The sequence below is a fragment of the Hemitrygon akajei genome, chromosome 7 (assembly GCF_048418815.1).
Source record: "Hemitrygon akajei chromosome 7, sHemAka1.3, whole genome shotgun sequence".
Classification (NCBI taxonomy): domain Eukaryota; kingdom Metazoa; phylum Chordata; class Chondrichthyes; order Myliobatiformes; family Dasyatidae; genus Hemitrygon; species Hemitrygon akajei.
This window is the reverse complement of record NC_133130.1, coordinates 118,734,098-118,749,748: the sequence shown is the minus strand read 5'-3', so window position 1 is coordinate 118,749,748 and position 15,651 is coordinate 118,734,098. Positions and strand designations below refer to the sequence as shown.

Below are 15,651 nucleotides of genomic sequence, written 5' to 3'. Positions count from 1 at the left end.
CTAATCCCTTCTGCCTACACAATGGCCATATCCTTCCATTTCCCTCACATTCATGTGCCTGTCTAATATGACTTTTTAAAATAAATGTCCTTTGACAGATCTGGAACGACGTGATTTATCGCACAAAGAGAAGCTTTATCTCAGAGAGATGAATGTCATCACAGAAACACAGTGCACCTTAGGTAAGCAGTCCACCCACTTGTCTCTTTTCAGTTTGTATGGATGGAATCACTATATTAAGTTTAATTCCAATTTTACATTTTTAAAGATAATCACAGTGTTCATGCTGGGAATGTGGATGCCACTCGCAAGGCCAGCATACATTGTATAATCCTTAAAATACTCCTTGAAATTGAGAAGTTTCCTAGACCACTTCAGAACGTGGTTAAGATCTAGTAATGGTGGTTGGTCTGGAATCTTGTTCAGGTTAGTAAATATGCTGTCAATGATGAGGCTTTCAGGTGGTGAGAGTATGGTCGAGCAGCCAGCAGCAGGGTTCAGTTTTAACATCTAAGTGAAGTTTGGATAGGCACATGGATGGGAGCGTTATGGAGGGCTATGGTCGGGATGCATGTCGATGGCGTTAAGCAGATTAACAGTTTGGCCCCGACCTGTTTCTGTGCTGTAGTGTTCTGTGACTCTATTAAGAATTGCCCAAGGCACCAGGTGATCTTATTCTTTGAAATGGTGGTGTGGAATATTTTACGATTAGCTGATAGTTTAGCGTTAAGACAGGTCCTCCAATAGTGTAGCACACTCCTAACGGTACATGGAAATCAGCCTAGATCTGTGTGCACATGTTGTTTGATTGGGGCTTGAAGAAACAACATTTTGCCTTAGAGCCAAGCTATTGAGTTACATTAGAGATCTTTATCAGCAACAAAAATATTTTTTAATAGTTAGGAATTCCAAACAGAAGTTGAAATATGTCAGTGTTTGCCCACACTTGCCAGAATATGTGGAATATGCTTTGTAAACACTTGAACTGCAGGAGAAAAAATTTGACCTCTGTTGGAATTTTAACCAGCGTTCTGTGGTTGTAATCAATTCAGACCATAAGACATTGGAGCAGAATTAGGCCACTCAACCCAGTGAGTCTGCTCTGCTATTTTTGTCATGGTTGATTTATATTTCCTCTCAACCCCATTCTCCTCCCTTCTCCCCATAGCCTCCTACACCCTTACTAATCAAGAACCTATAAATTTCTGCCTTAAACATACCCAATGACTTGGCCTTCTTGGCTATCTGTGGCAATGATTTCCACAGATTCACAGAAATTCTGCTCATCTCTCTTCGAAAGGTACTTCCTTCTATTCTGAGGCGGTGCTGTCTAATTGCAGAATCTCTCACTATTGGAATCATCCTCTCCACTATCTAGGCCTTTCAATATTCAGTAGGTTTCAATGAGATCGTCCCTCATTCTAAATGCCAGCAAGTACAGGCCCAGAGCCATGAAACACTCTTCAGATATGTTAACTCTTCAAAATATATGTATTATCAAAGTAAGTGTATGTCACCATGTGCTACCCTGAGATTCATTTTCTTGCAGGCATTTGCAGTTAGAACAAACAAATACAATAGAATTAGTGAAAAACTACACAAAGACTGACAAACAACCAATTTGCAAAAGAAGACAAATTGTGCAAATACAAAAACAAATATTAATATTAATAAATAGGTAAATAAATAATACTGAGAACATGAATTGTAGAGCCCTTGGAAGTGGGTCCATAGGTTGTGGAATCAGTTCTGTATTGAGGTGAATGAAGTTATCCTTGCTAGTTCAGGAGCCTGAAAGTCAAAGGGTAGTGATTGTTCCTAAACCTGGTGCTGTGGGAGCTAATGCACTTTTACCTCCTTCTGATAGCAGCAGTGAGAAGAGAGCATAACCTGGATGGTGGGGGGAACTCATAACTCTTTAAATTGACTCTTTAGAATTCAACTCTTTATGCAATTATAGAGCTCATTGCAGTTGAATTTCCCTATTAGAGGACTGATAGGAGTTTTGTTTGTAACTCAGCATGATTTTACAAAGTTGGAGTGTAAAAACAGAGTTTTAATTGTTGTCAGATTCCCCACAGATTACAGAAGGGGTTCCCAATCTGGGTTCCATGGTTCCATGATAAAAAAAGGATTGGGAACCCCTGGATTACAGGGACTGTCTGTGTGTAGTCTAGGAGCTATGGAAAGATGGATTTAAGTGGCTTCCTTAACAAAAGCTTAAGAACCTACTTGTGTCATTAATAAAATGATGTATTATGCTTCTCAGCACAATTTGATGTCAAGACTTTTCTCAGGGCCGTTATTTCAGCGTGCTGTTTGATTTACTGGGCAGTGCAGTAGTGTAACTGTTAGTGTAACGCTTTACAGTGCCAGCCAACTGATTCAATTGCCGCCACGGTCTGCAATGAGTTTGGGTGTCCTCCTTGTGACTGTGTTGGTTTCCTCCGAGGGCTCTGGTTTCTTCTCACGTTCCAGAGTCAGGGTTAATAAGTTGTGGGCATGCTACGTTGGAGCAGGAAACAAGGCAGATCTTGTGGTCTGCCCCAGCACATCCTCAGACTGCAAAAGTTGCGTTTAGATATATGTTTCAAAGTACCTGTGACAAATAAAGCTAATCTAATCTTGATTGTTTTGTTTAGTAAAATACTTTAAGTTACTTTATTTGAACAAGATCAGTACAATCACTTGTGGGATCTTTTCCAGCATCTATCAGGACATTTATATTAAGGTGATTTATTTATTGACGTCTATGCCTTTTCCTTTATGCTGCTTGTGGAAAGACACAGTCAAGTCTTCTCTAGTTTAACTTCATTTCTCCAGTCAACTTGGTAAGAGGAATAAATTAACGTTTGAGAGTGACTTCTCAGCTCCAGCTGACATCTCTCAGGCCATACATGGATTGGAAAACATGGACAGAATATTTCCATTTATGGAATAATCTGAAAATGTGGGTCATAAAGAAAGCAGTTACTAATAAATCCAGAAGGGAGGTAAGGAAAGACTTTACTCAGGGAGTGCTGACATTGTGGAATTTTATGCCACAAAGAACTAGCTGGGCTTTTTACAAAAGAAAGCCAGATATATACATGAGAGAAAAGGGAATAGAAGGATTCAGATAGAGTAGTTTGAATTGAAAAGGAGGATAAGCATTGGACCTGCCAGGGTGAATTATCTCTGCTTTTGGTGTCCTCATAATATTACATAAATTTACATAAATTGTCACACAGATGCAGGGACCAGTCAAAGTTAATTTATTATTAAAGTATGTACATGTCACCATATGCTACCCTGAGATTCATTTTCTTGTGGGAATTCACAGTAGAACAAAAACATACAGTAAAATCAGAGAAAAACTACATACAAAACTACTGACAACCAACCAGTGTGCAAAAGAAGACAAGCTGTGCAAATACAAAAACAAATATTAATAATAATAAATGGGTAAATAATTAATATTGAGAACATGAGTTGTACAGTCCTTGGAAGTGAGTCTGTAAGTTGCAGGAACAGTTCAGTATTGGAGTGAGTGAAGTTATCCTCTCTGGTTCAAGGGTAATAACTGTTCCTGAACCTGGTGGTGTGAGTCCTGAGGCTCCTGTACCCGCTTCTCGGTGGCAACAGCAAGAAGAGAGCATGGCCTGGGTGATCGGTCCTTGGTGATGAGTGATAGTTGTGAAAGGACAACTTGAGAAAACTTTTCATCGGCAGGAAACACATAACCCAGGTCCTCCAGTCCCAGCGACATCCTGTAACTCTGTACTCTCATCCTTACATCTTTCTTGTAGATAGGTGACCAAAACTACACACAGTATTCCAAATTAGGCCTCAGCAACGTCTTTTACAAGTTCAATATAACATCCCATTTCCTGTACTCAGTACTTTGATCTGTGAAGGGCAGTGTGCCAAAAGCTTTCGTTATGACCCTATCTACCTGTGATGCCACTCTCAATGAGTTATAGGACCTCTAATTGCAGGTCCTTTTGTTCGACTGCACGGTAATGTTGCATGAATGCTTTTAGCAAAGCACACTGGTACAGCACAGGTTCTGATTTACTACTACAAGTAAAGTACATTTCCACACCACCTACATAGACTTTCTATCATTGCTGTGCCTAAGTAAGAGTTTCTTATATGTCCCTAATGTGTCTGCTACTGTGATCACCCCTGGTAGAACATTCATGCACCCACTACCCAGTGTAAAAAAATCTTACTTCTGACATCCCCCCCCTCTACATTCCTCTAATTATCTTGATACTATGCTCCTTGGTATTAGGACAAATAAACCAGCAGATCTTTTTTAGTGCATGGTGATCAAAGTGATCATAGGGTTGCTAAACTCTTGTGATTAGGGTTGTACTAACTGGTCAAGAATCGAATGGCAGAAATGTAGTAGTTGTTCTTGAACCTCATGGTGTGGGACTTCAGACTTCAAAGGTTCAATTTAATGTCAGAGAAATGTATACAATATATATCGTGAAATGATTTTTCTTCGCAACCATCCATGAAAACAGAGGAGTGCCCCAAAGCATGAGCAACAGTTAAACGTTAAAACCCCAAAGTCCCCCTCAGCTCCCCCCTCCCATGCGTAAGTGGTAGCGAGCAACAAACCCACCTTCCCCCACTGGCAAAAAAAAAGCATCGGCACTGCCACTGAGCACTCAAGCGTGAGCATGTTGTGGTCCGGTCAGGAGCCCGCATGCCGGTTCTTGATCCGGTCCACGTACTCCGGACTCCGGGTCTTGTAGCCGTCCCTCCTTTCAGCCTTGAGCCCAAGTAGTGACACCTGTGGATCATCGTGGCTTGTTTGGACTCAAGGAGGAGTCCAAGGAGGATGCCCATCGGCTGGCGGTGTATATAGGGGGCTTTAGGACTGAGTGGAGTTGGGGGGTTGTCCTGCTTATCCTATTCCTCTGGTTGCCCTGGCTTGGAGTTCCCCTCGTTAAAGACGAGTTCTTCGAGTAAGTCTGGCAGTCACCCTGGACCTAGTTCCCTTCCTATCCCTTGCCTCCATCGGGCAAGCCTGGTTGAACTGCCGTTGCCCGGCGGGGGACTCTGCCCTTTTCCATTCCTCGCTGCTGACGGTTTGTGCCCCGCAACCTACCCAGGTGCCCCGCGACCTGTTCAGGCCCCCGTGTTCCTGCTTGGGAGGTCCGGGCCCTGCCCAGGAGTTATGCGGCCCGCCCAGTGAACTCCAAGATCCTGCCTTGCCTGAACTCCAAGATCCTGCCTTGCCTGAACTCCAAGATCCTGCCTTGCCTGAACTCCAAGATCCTGCCTTGCCTGAACTCCAAGATCCTGCCTTGCCTGAACTCCAAGATCCTGCCTTGCCTGAACTCCAAGATCCTGCCTTGCCTGAACTCCAAGATCCTGCCTTGCCTGAACTCCAAGATCCTGCCTTGCCTGAACTCCAAGATCCTGCCTTGCCTGAACTCCAAGATCCTGCCTTGCCTGAACTCCAAGATCCTGCCTTGCCTGAACTCCAAGATCCTGCCTTGCCTGCCTGAACTCCGGGATCCTGCCTTGCCTGCCTGAACTCCGGGATCCTGCCTTGCCTGCCTGAACTCCGGGCTCCTCCTTGCCTGCCTGAACTCCGGGCTCCTCCTTGCCTGCCTGAACTCCGGGCTCCTCCTTGCCTGCCTGAACTCTGGGCTCCTCCTTGCCTGCCTGAACTCTGGGCTCCTCCTTGCCTGCCTGAACTCTGGGCTCCTCCTTGCCTGCCTGAACTCTGGGCTCCTCCTTGCCTGCCTGAACTCTGGGCTCCTCCTTGCCTGCCTGAACTCTGGGCTCCTCCTTGCCTGCCTGAACTCTGGGCTCCTCCTTGCCTGCCTGAACTCTGGGCTCCTCCTTGCCTGCCTGAACTCTGGGCTCCTCCTTGCCTGCCTGAACTCTGGGCTCCTCCTTGCCTGCCTGAACTCTGGGCTCCTCCTTGCCTGCCTGAACTCTGGGCTCCTCCTTGCCTGCCTGAACTCTAAGACTCTCTCAGAACCCCAGCATCACCTTGAACGTCACGTCCCTCACACACAGGCCCCCACGTCTTGTCTCTTGTTTAGTTGTTCCTGTCCTGCCCCTAGTACTTCAGTGCCTGCATCCTGCACTTGGGTCCAGCCTCCTGTCTCCTTATGACAGAGCAAAGCTATAGCAAAGACACAGATTTGCAGTTACCCCAAAGACTTTGCATTTCACCCGGTATTCGAGATACCGCAGGTTCTCTCTCTCTCCCTAATAAGGGAGAAAGAGGTGTCTCCATTTTCCCAGTGAGCAGGGAGACATAACAAACAACTCACTGGTTTATGATGTTAAAAATCCGTTACGTCGCTTTTTATCGTGCTCTGTGCCTGAAGATCGCAAAGATCCCGGGTCTCCAGGCACGCAGCAGATATCCTGACTCCTCCGACGACACACGGGTCTCCTGTCGTAACACCAACCCGCGATCCACCCGATGCCAGAGCCCTGAGATCTTAGACCTCCAAATCCGAGCCAGACTCTTAATCCGAGCCTTTGGCATGCTGAACAATAGCCAGTTATGGAACCCTGAGAGTGGGTCCCATTCCCATAGTCAGCATGTAACTCCAGGTCAGCGTGTTCAAAAGAACCCTAAAAGGGAAAAATAGAGATATTAAAGTTAGAAATAGAGCTGCTTCCAAAGATGCAAGCAAAGGAGTCACCGTTCGGCGCCATTCTGTACATCTTGCCCAGTGGTAGCTGTAGAAAGATGGCGGGTGAGTATTGTGTGAGTCTTTGATGATGAATGTACCTTCTTGGTACAACACATATATTAGAAGGCTTTTGAATTCAAACTTAAACGTAGGAGTAAATTAGATTGGAGTAGACACAGCCTCTTTTGTTCACAGGAGAGTACTGGGACCTTAGCTATTATTTCAGTTAATGCTGAGTTTCCTGTCAAGAAATATACACAGTCCAACCCTTTATACACCTTCTGGTTTTGCTTTCTACTGACTTTGCAGTATGTTAGTGGTGGTGAAGCCACATGTCAGTTGTCTGAGCACATGTGAAATTCATCTTTCACTGGGGTGCAACTCTGATCTACGAGGCTGACGTTGTGGAGAGTTTACATAAACCTCGGTCATGTTCCTTCATTCAGAGAGTGAGATATCCAAAAATGTAATAGGATTTGATGGATGTAGAGAAGCCAGTTCCTGTAGTGAAGAAACTGAAAAAGAAACTGCTGTTTTAAACACAAGAGATTCTGCAGATGTTGGAAATCCAGAGTAACACACACAAAATATACTTGAAATGTATCTCTAAATTGCTGGAGGATACAGGTCAGGCAGCATCTATGGAGAGACAATAGACAGCAGGTGCAGGAGTAGGCCATTCGGCCCTTCTAGCCAGCACCGCCATTCACTGTGATCATGGCTGGTAATACACAATCAGTACCCCGTTCCTGCCCTCTCCCCATATCCCTTGACCCCGCTATCCATAAGAGCTCTATCTAACTCTCTCTTGAATGCATCCAGAAACTTGGCCTCCACTGCCTTCTGGGGCAGAGCATTCCACATATCCACCACTCTCTGGGTGAAAAAGTTTTTCCGCATCTCTGTTCTAAATGGCCTACCCCTTATTCTTAAACTGTGGCCTCTAGTTCTGGACTCACCCATCAGCGGGAACATGCTTCCTGCCTCCAGCGTGTCCAATCTCTTAATAATCTTATATGTTTCAATCAGATCCCCTCTCATCCTTCTAAATTCCAGTGTATACAAGCCCAGTCGCTCCAATCTTTCAACATATGACAGTCCTGCCATTCCGGGAATTAACCTTGTGAACCTACGCTGCACTCCCTCAATAACAAGAATGTCCTTCCTTAAATTTGGAGACCAAAACTGCACACAATATTCCAGGTGGGGTCTCACCAGGGCCCTGTACAGCTGCAGAAGGACCTCTTTACTCCTATACTCAATTCCTCTTGTTATAAAGGCCAGTATGCCATTAGCTTTCTTCACTGCCTGCTGTACCTGTATGCTTGCTTTCATTGACTGATACACAAGAACACCTAGATCTGGTTGTACTTCGTAGGATCTCGTAGGAACAAAGAGTTAAGATTTCTGGCTGAGACCCTTCATCAGGTCTGGTAAGAAAATGGGAAGTCAGAATAGGAAGGTATGGAAAAGGGAAGGAGTACGCTGGCAAGTGATAGGTGGGATGAGGTGAGTGGGAAGGTAGATGGATGGGTGGGGTGGGATGGGTGGGGTGGGATGAAGTGAGAAGCTGGGAAAGGTAAAAGGATGAAGAAGAAGGAATCTGATAGGAGAAGAGAGTGGACCCTGCAGATTCTGGAAATCTTGAGCAACACACACAAAATGCTGGAGGAACTTAGCAAGTCAGGCAGCATCTGTGGAGGGGAATAAACAGTCAATGTTTTGGGCTCAGTCTGAAAGATCAAATGTTTATGGGTGTTGCTGCTGTCTTAAAGCTACAACTGGGCTCTTCAACAGGGAATTTGGGAAGCATTATTTCATGGAAAGGATGGTGGAAATCCTGAACATCTTTTGCTGGAAAGTTGCAATTAGTGGATCGTTTGGAATTTTTAAGACTGTTAATCAGTACAACTACCAAAGGAAATGAAGCAAAGGACTTGCAAGCTCTTAAGTACTGATCAGTCGCGATGAATCAGGGTTGTGCCTGTTTCTACATCTACTTAAGTGTATCACCGGCTGACTGGACTCTGTGACAACTCACATTCATTCCTCAACCACATTTTACTTACTAGTGCACAAGGAGGCCAGCCTGGCCCCTGTCACCAAGCTGTTCTGAAGTTTGATCAAATTAATGCCATTTTGATAGAAAAATTAACTAGTTGGATAGAAATACTGACCAGTTGGTAATTATGTTCAGATTCCTTAGTTGCATGATCAATCACTAATAGAATTATATGTTAGAGGCCAATTAGTAAAGTAACCGACCAATAGTAAGTGTCATCCTTGAATCCTTTGTTTGCATCATTATCTTGTCTTGGGATGCCAAATGGCTTCAGTCTCCTGCTGTGCAAAGGGAAGCTGTACTCTTCAAAGACCTTCTTTGCCTGGGTGGACCGCACAAGTAGGGTATCCATGCCTGGATGTTAGTTTAACCCTTTCCTTGCTGCAACTTTCACAGTATAAGAGGAAATTATTTAGGAATCATATACAATCCACAAAAAAGTTCCTATTTCAAAGGATATATGAATTGTAGCTGCTGTCCATTTAATTACTGGTGAATAGTCATAAATCTTTATGGGGAAAATCAGTTGAATAAGCATCTCCTGAGAATAGGAATGGATTATATATAAAACTATGAAGTGTAAGCTAATTAGAATATCTTGGCATTAGATTCAGTTTCCTTCTCCTTGAGGTTTTCCGGTTTAAGATGGCGCTGCTGAGGGCGAGCAAAAACTTACTGCTGGTTACTGAAACAAGATACTGTATACAACTAAATCCTTTATTAATATCATTTTATCAATGAAAATTTATGGTAAATGATCACCACGGACAATGAAGAAGCAAGTGAAGGCAAGGGTGTGGGTGTGAGGTGAAGTGGGAGCAAGGTCAAGGCATGTTCGAGACAAAATCGGAGCAAGCGGAGCGGAGGAAAGTCAAAGAAAAGGAGGAGAGGCAGATTCGGGGCCCTTCCACCTAAACTGAGGGCGAGGTTTGATCAAACTAAGTGCGGGGCTGACCTGGAAATGTTGGGTAACACAGACAAGGTCCAGGCCCAGAGGTGAGAGTTGGACCAGTTCTGCTCTTCGCTGAACAGAGGCTGAGGCTACAGTCCTGCTTTGGGCTTTGTGTCTGAGTAATCACTTTCAGTCTAGATTCTATTTGCTTACTTTTATTGTTTGCACAATTTGTTTTTCTTTTCATTAGGGTTCTTATTGGTCTTTTTTAATGGGTTCTTTTGGTTTTTTTGTGGCTGCCTGTTAGGAGACAAACCTCAAGGTTCTATAATGCATACATACTTTGATAACAAATGTATTTTGAACTTTTAAGATACCTGTAGTGGATTTTTTCAGCAATGTTTTAAGTTGCTGTAAGATTAGACCCTCTCTCTATAACACTATTCTTTGCATTTCTGGTTAGATGCTAACTGCATTTCATTGGCTTTGTATCTGTACTCAGCACAATGACAGTAAAGTTGAATCTAATCTAATCAAATCTCTCTATGACGGTCTCACTGATATTCGGTAGCCCTGCAGGTAAAATTGTTCTCCAGTTCTCATTGCCATGATTTTTTGCAGCAATGATCAAGCTGTGGGTAACACATCCCATGGCCCTGTTCTTTGATAATCTCCTTGATAAATCACTTTTTATAATGCTGTTCACATAGTAACTACCTGCTGGTGTTTATGTACAGTATATTCCATAAACTTTTAATATGTTTTGCTATAATTTTCCTCTATGTTTCCTATGGTGGGGGAGGGAGTCTAATACCAGAGGACACAGCCTCAGAATAAAGGGATGTCCATTTAGAACAGAGATGAGGAGGAATTTCTTTAGCCAGAGAGTAATGAATCTGTGGAATTCTTTGCCACAGGCTGTTTCGAAAGCCAAGTCATTGGGTATATTTAAGGCAGACGTTGATAGATTCTTGATTGGTCTGGGCATAAAGGGATATGGGGAGAAGGCAGGATATTGGGGCTGAGAGGGGGAAATGGATCAGCCATGATGAAATAGCGGAGCAGACTTGATGGACCAAATGGCCTAATTCTGCTCCTATATCTTATGGTCTTATAATTTTATTTATCCTTTAGAATTATTGTTGTTTTTTTTTTGTTTTTGTTGTATGTTGTGCCCTGACCAACTCACCACAGCAAATTCCTAACACATGTAAATGTATATGGTGGATAAAGTTGATCATTGATCCTTGATATCACTGTCAAATATCTTTTCAGCTGTTCCTCTAAGTCTTGTGGATGTGGAAGTCAGGAATGTTCTTGGTTCTGTAATGCAGTTCTTTTTGCACTGTCTCAGGTTGCACTACAGCCTTTGCAAAATTCTATTGTTTTTGCATTTATTGTTATATTTATTGGTACATTTATTATTATCACCTATACTGATTATTTTGTGAGGTTCATGCAAGCAAGGAATTTGTTTGCATCGTGGTGTATACGGAAAACAAACTTAGTCTAATTAGTACTATGGAACCACTAGCTGCTCTTCAGAACCAGCCAGGCCATTATTTACTGATAGATGTGCCGCTTAGTAAACAGTCTTAGTATCTTAACCTTAAGGTAATCATCAGACTGTAGGAACAGAATTAGGTCATTTGGCCCATGGAGTCTGCTCCGCCACTCAATTCTGGCTGATTTGTTATCCCCTTTAACCCATTCTCCTGCCTTTTCCTTGTAACTTTTGACGCTCTGACTAATCAAGAATCGTATCAACCTCCACTTTAAATATACGCAATGACTTGGCCTCCACAGCCGTGTGTGGCAGTGAATTCCACATACTCACCACTCTCTGGTTAAAGAAATCCCTTCACATCTCTGTTCTAAAGGAAAGTCCTGTTCTGAGCTGTGACCCCTGGTATCTCCCACTATTGGAAGCATCCTCTCGATGTCCACTCTATCTAGGCTTTTCAATAGGTTTCAATGCAATCCCCCTTTATTCTTCTGAACCCCAGCGAGTACAGACCCAGAGCTATCAAATGCTCCTGACCTATTAACCCTTGCCTTCCCTGAATCATTGTTGTAAACTTCCTCTGGACCTCTCTAATGTATTTGTGGTGAATACCTATCTACACTGGAAGAGCTGAACAGTGTAAAACGGTGTTGCTTAATATGTTCATCTGGACATGCTGCTAATGATTTGTGAGATCTCAGGATTAATGTAGGTGTCCTTGAAGATGTGGCAAGCTGGTTTTGCTGTTAAGAAAGGTAAGGTCCAAGAACTGGTGAAAATCTCTAAGTGTGAGAAGACCCACACGCATAAGTGGCAGTAGCAACTACAGTAATATGCTGTTAATTTTTGCAGGTTTTTGACGTGGTAAAATCCTCTGTTCTAGGCTTAACTGCTTTGAGAAGTGATGAAGTTATTGATCTGATGATCAAGGAATATCCAACCAAGTATGCTGAATATGCAGTGGTTCTTCAGGAAAGAGAGCGGCAGCAGATCACTGACCGATACAAGGAATACTCGGTCAGTACTGGGAGCGGAGTGACAATTTAACTCAAGCTGATCTGTTATTAATGTATAATGCTGGGAGCGGAGTGACAATTTAACTCAAGCTGATCTGTTATTAACGTATAATGCTTTATTTAGCTGCTGAGACATTTCAAAAGCAAAAGGGTATCTTGCAGAAACATATGAAAATGTGAAAGGAATAAACGAGATAGAGGCTGGGAAGTTGTTTCCCCTGGTAAATGATCCCAGAGCTCAGGATCATAGCCTCAGGGTTTGGGGGAATAGATTTAGAACAGAGATTAGGAGAAATTGCTTTACCCCAGGGAGTAGTGAATCTGTGGAATTCTCTGCCCAGGGAAGCAGTATAAGCTACTTCATTAAATATATTTAAGGGACGGTTAGATGGATTTTTGCATTGCAGGGAACTGAGGGTTATGGAGAGAAAGTTTGGTGGGGCCTAGTCCATGGCCAGGTCAACCATGATCTTAATAAATGGCAGAACAGACTCGACAGGCTGGATGGCCGACTCCTGCTCCCATGTTGTTACTGAATGGCGGAGGAGGCTTGTCAGGCCGGACGGATGACTCCTGCTCCTAGTCCTTAAGTTCTAAAATGCTGCAGGTATGAAATAAAATATCTGGAACAGCATGGTAGCATTGGGGTTAATGTAATGCCAGCAGCCCAGTTCAATTCTGCCACTGTCTGTAAGGAGTTTGTATGTTATCCCTGTGACCATGTGGGTTTCCTCCGGGTTCCAAATAAGTATGACAAAGTAGGTGAATTGGTCACACAGGAGTAATTGGGCAGCATGGTCTTGTTGGTCCCAAAGGGCCTGTTACCATGCTGAAATAAAAGAAAATATAAAATAATAGCAGCAATCAGCCAATCAGGCAGCATCTGTAGAGACAGATCTAAGGTTCCAGCTCAAAGGCCATTCTTCAGAATACTTGAAAATTGTGCTGTACAGAGAGAGTTACTCATGCCTATGATGGTTCTTTGGAAAAGCTGTATATTAATCCCATAGATACAAAGGATTCTGCAGATGCTGAAAACCTTGAGCAACACACACAAAATGCAGGACAGGTAGTTGACGATTTGAGTTGAGACCCTTCATCAGGACATTAACTCCATTCCCTGCCTTCGGCTCACAACCCTGGAAAATTATCTTCAACCAAGTTAGGAGGATTTGGGTATTTTCCATTTGCTTTTTAGTGGATTTGGCACAACATTGTGGGCTGAATGGCCTGTTCCTGTGCTGTACTGTTCTATGTTCTAACTCCTTAGCCACGTGTTAAACCAAATGACCCTCCTATTTCTGGCCTCACTAGCACGTGGCACAGTAGCAATCCTGAGATCAAACTTCCCTGTGAAAGAAGCCGAGCGGTTCCAAGCACCCTCTGAAGAGGAACGATATGGCTCACAATGGTTTTGGTTACTGCCCGCTACTTAAATATGAACTTGCAGATGAAGCTTCGGGGTCTCTAATGCAGCTATTGACAATGGTGGTTCAAAGCTGGGGAAGAATGGAATAAAATAGCCTTTCATTTTTGTGGTGAGGAGAGTTTTTTTTTGATAGGTAGTTGTCACTGGCAAGGCCACTGTTTATTGTCCATCTCTAACTATTTCCTGAAAAGTGTCAGTGATATTAAACCTGATTCTGATTCCGAAACAAGTACCTTTTAAAGTCGCCAACATTGCTTGGGCTCTGGAATCACATAGCTCATTGCACATCAGTGCGGGAAAATACGGTTTGCAAACCAATTTTCAGGTACGTAGTTGTGATCCAGAGTACAGGGAAATTGCCTAATCTCACATTCTAATCTCAGATTTCCAAATTTTGTGCCCTTTGGATCAGTTCTTTTCAACTGATCAGCGATATCACTGCAGGGTCATAGAGTGCAGCCAACAGAAGATGGCACTGATGAGCCATGGCTGTTTTTTTTGCGGGCAGCTAACTAAGCTATTATTATTCCACTAAATATACTTTTACGATCACTGCAATCTGCAGCCTGTAATTCCCCTTTGGGAGCTGTGCTTTAGAACCGTCCAAACGATCTGGCGTTTTTGCAGTATCGTGAAGGATTGGTCAAACTGGACTCTCAAAATTGCCATAGCGGCGCGCTCAACAACCCTGAAGTAACTCCAGCCTAATCACAGGACGATCTACAATGACCAGTTAACCTACCAACCAGTTTGTCGTCGGACACTGGGAGGAAACTGGAGCACCTCATGGACGTGGGAGAACATACAAACTCCTTACAGGCAGCGGCGACAATTGAACCGGGTCGCTGGTACTGTAAAGTGTTGGGCTAACCACGACGCTACTGTGCTGCCCACTGTACATACTTTTACAATGAATGTACTTTCATCTTTGAGTGAGATCGCTAGTTTAAAGCTGAATCGGACCTATAATGACATGGTTCAGGCACTACCCAAAATTACCTCATTCAGGACACTTGTACAATTGGCCCACTCCGAACTCACCCCAAGCCTCAGTCGATTTCAGCTTCATGTACGTTATTTTATTTTAAGTTCATGATAGTCTACAAAAGCAGCAAAAAGAATATGTGACTTTTCCCTTTCCTACTTAATGCTTGAAATTCCAGGAAGTGTGGGTCACCACTTCAGATTAGGTTTAATATCACCGGCATACGTTGTGAAATTTGTAGTTTTGTAGTAACAGTACAAAATAATAAGTAACAGTAAATTACAGAAAGTGTGTAAATATTAGAAAAGTTTAATTAAATAAATAGTGTAAAAAGAGAAAAAATAAGTCGTGAGGTAGTGTCCATGGGTTCAATATCCATTCAGAAATCGAATGGCAGAGGGGAAGAAGTTATTCCTTAATTGTTTGAGTGTGTGCCTTCAGGCTCCTGTACTTCCTCCCTGATGAGAAGAGGGCACATCCCGGGTGATGGAGCTCCTTATCGATGGATGCCGCTTTTTTGAGAAGATGTCCGGGATGCTGGGTGGGCGAGTGCCCGCCAAGGAGCTGACTGAGTTCACAACTTTCAGTGGTTTATTTGGATCCTGTGCAGTGCTCATCTCCCCCCTCCCCCCCCCCATTCCCCACCCCTAAACCAGACATGATGCAACTAGCACCTGCACTTGTCACCAGGTTTGGTCAACACTCACCTTCTGCGTATCGGTAAAGGAGGACACATTAGGTGAGAGGCTCCAGGACTCGGTTCATGAGCCTCCCAGGGTCTTTAACAGTGTGATCATAGAATATCGAACACCACAGCACAGTACAGGCCTTACGGCCCACCATGTTGTGTCGACCTTTTAACCCACTCCAATATTAAACTAACCCTTCGCTCCAACATTGCTCTCCATTTTTCTGTTATCCACGTGCCTGTCCAAGAGATTCTAAAATGGATCTCCCTCTACTCCCACCCATGGCTGGGTGTTCCACACACCTTTTCCATGAAAATAACTTATTTCTGACAACCTCTATATACTTTCCCCTAATCATCCTAAAATTTTACCCCCTGGTATTAGCTGTGGTGAGCGCTATGGTAGCGTAGCAGTT

At 43.5% G+C, this 15,651-nt stretch overlaps 1 protein-coding gene across 4 annotated transcripts in view; it reads left to right on the top strand.

Annotated features, from left to right (window-relative positions):
* phf10 (PHD finger protein 10) overlaps positions 1-15,651 on the top strand; it is a 120,986-nt gene that overhangs the window by 12,332 nt on the left and 93,003 nt on the right. For 3 of the 4 annotated variants that reach the window (XR_012099690.1, XM_073051838.1, XM_073051840.1), the window contains exons 4-5: positions 99-182; positions 12,001-12,134. Coding sequence is in view for 3 of the 4 variants with exons in the window: in XM_073051838.1 (XP_072907939.1) it covers positions 99-182; positions 12,001-12,134 (218 nt within the window). In the remaining variant the exon portion in view is untranslated. The remainder of the gene's footprint in view (positions 1-98; positions 183-12,000; positions 12,135-15,651) is intronic. The other variant, XM_073051839.1, reaches the window with a different exon arrangement.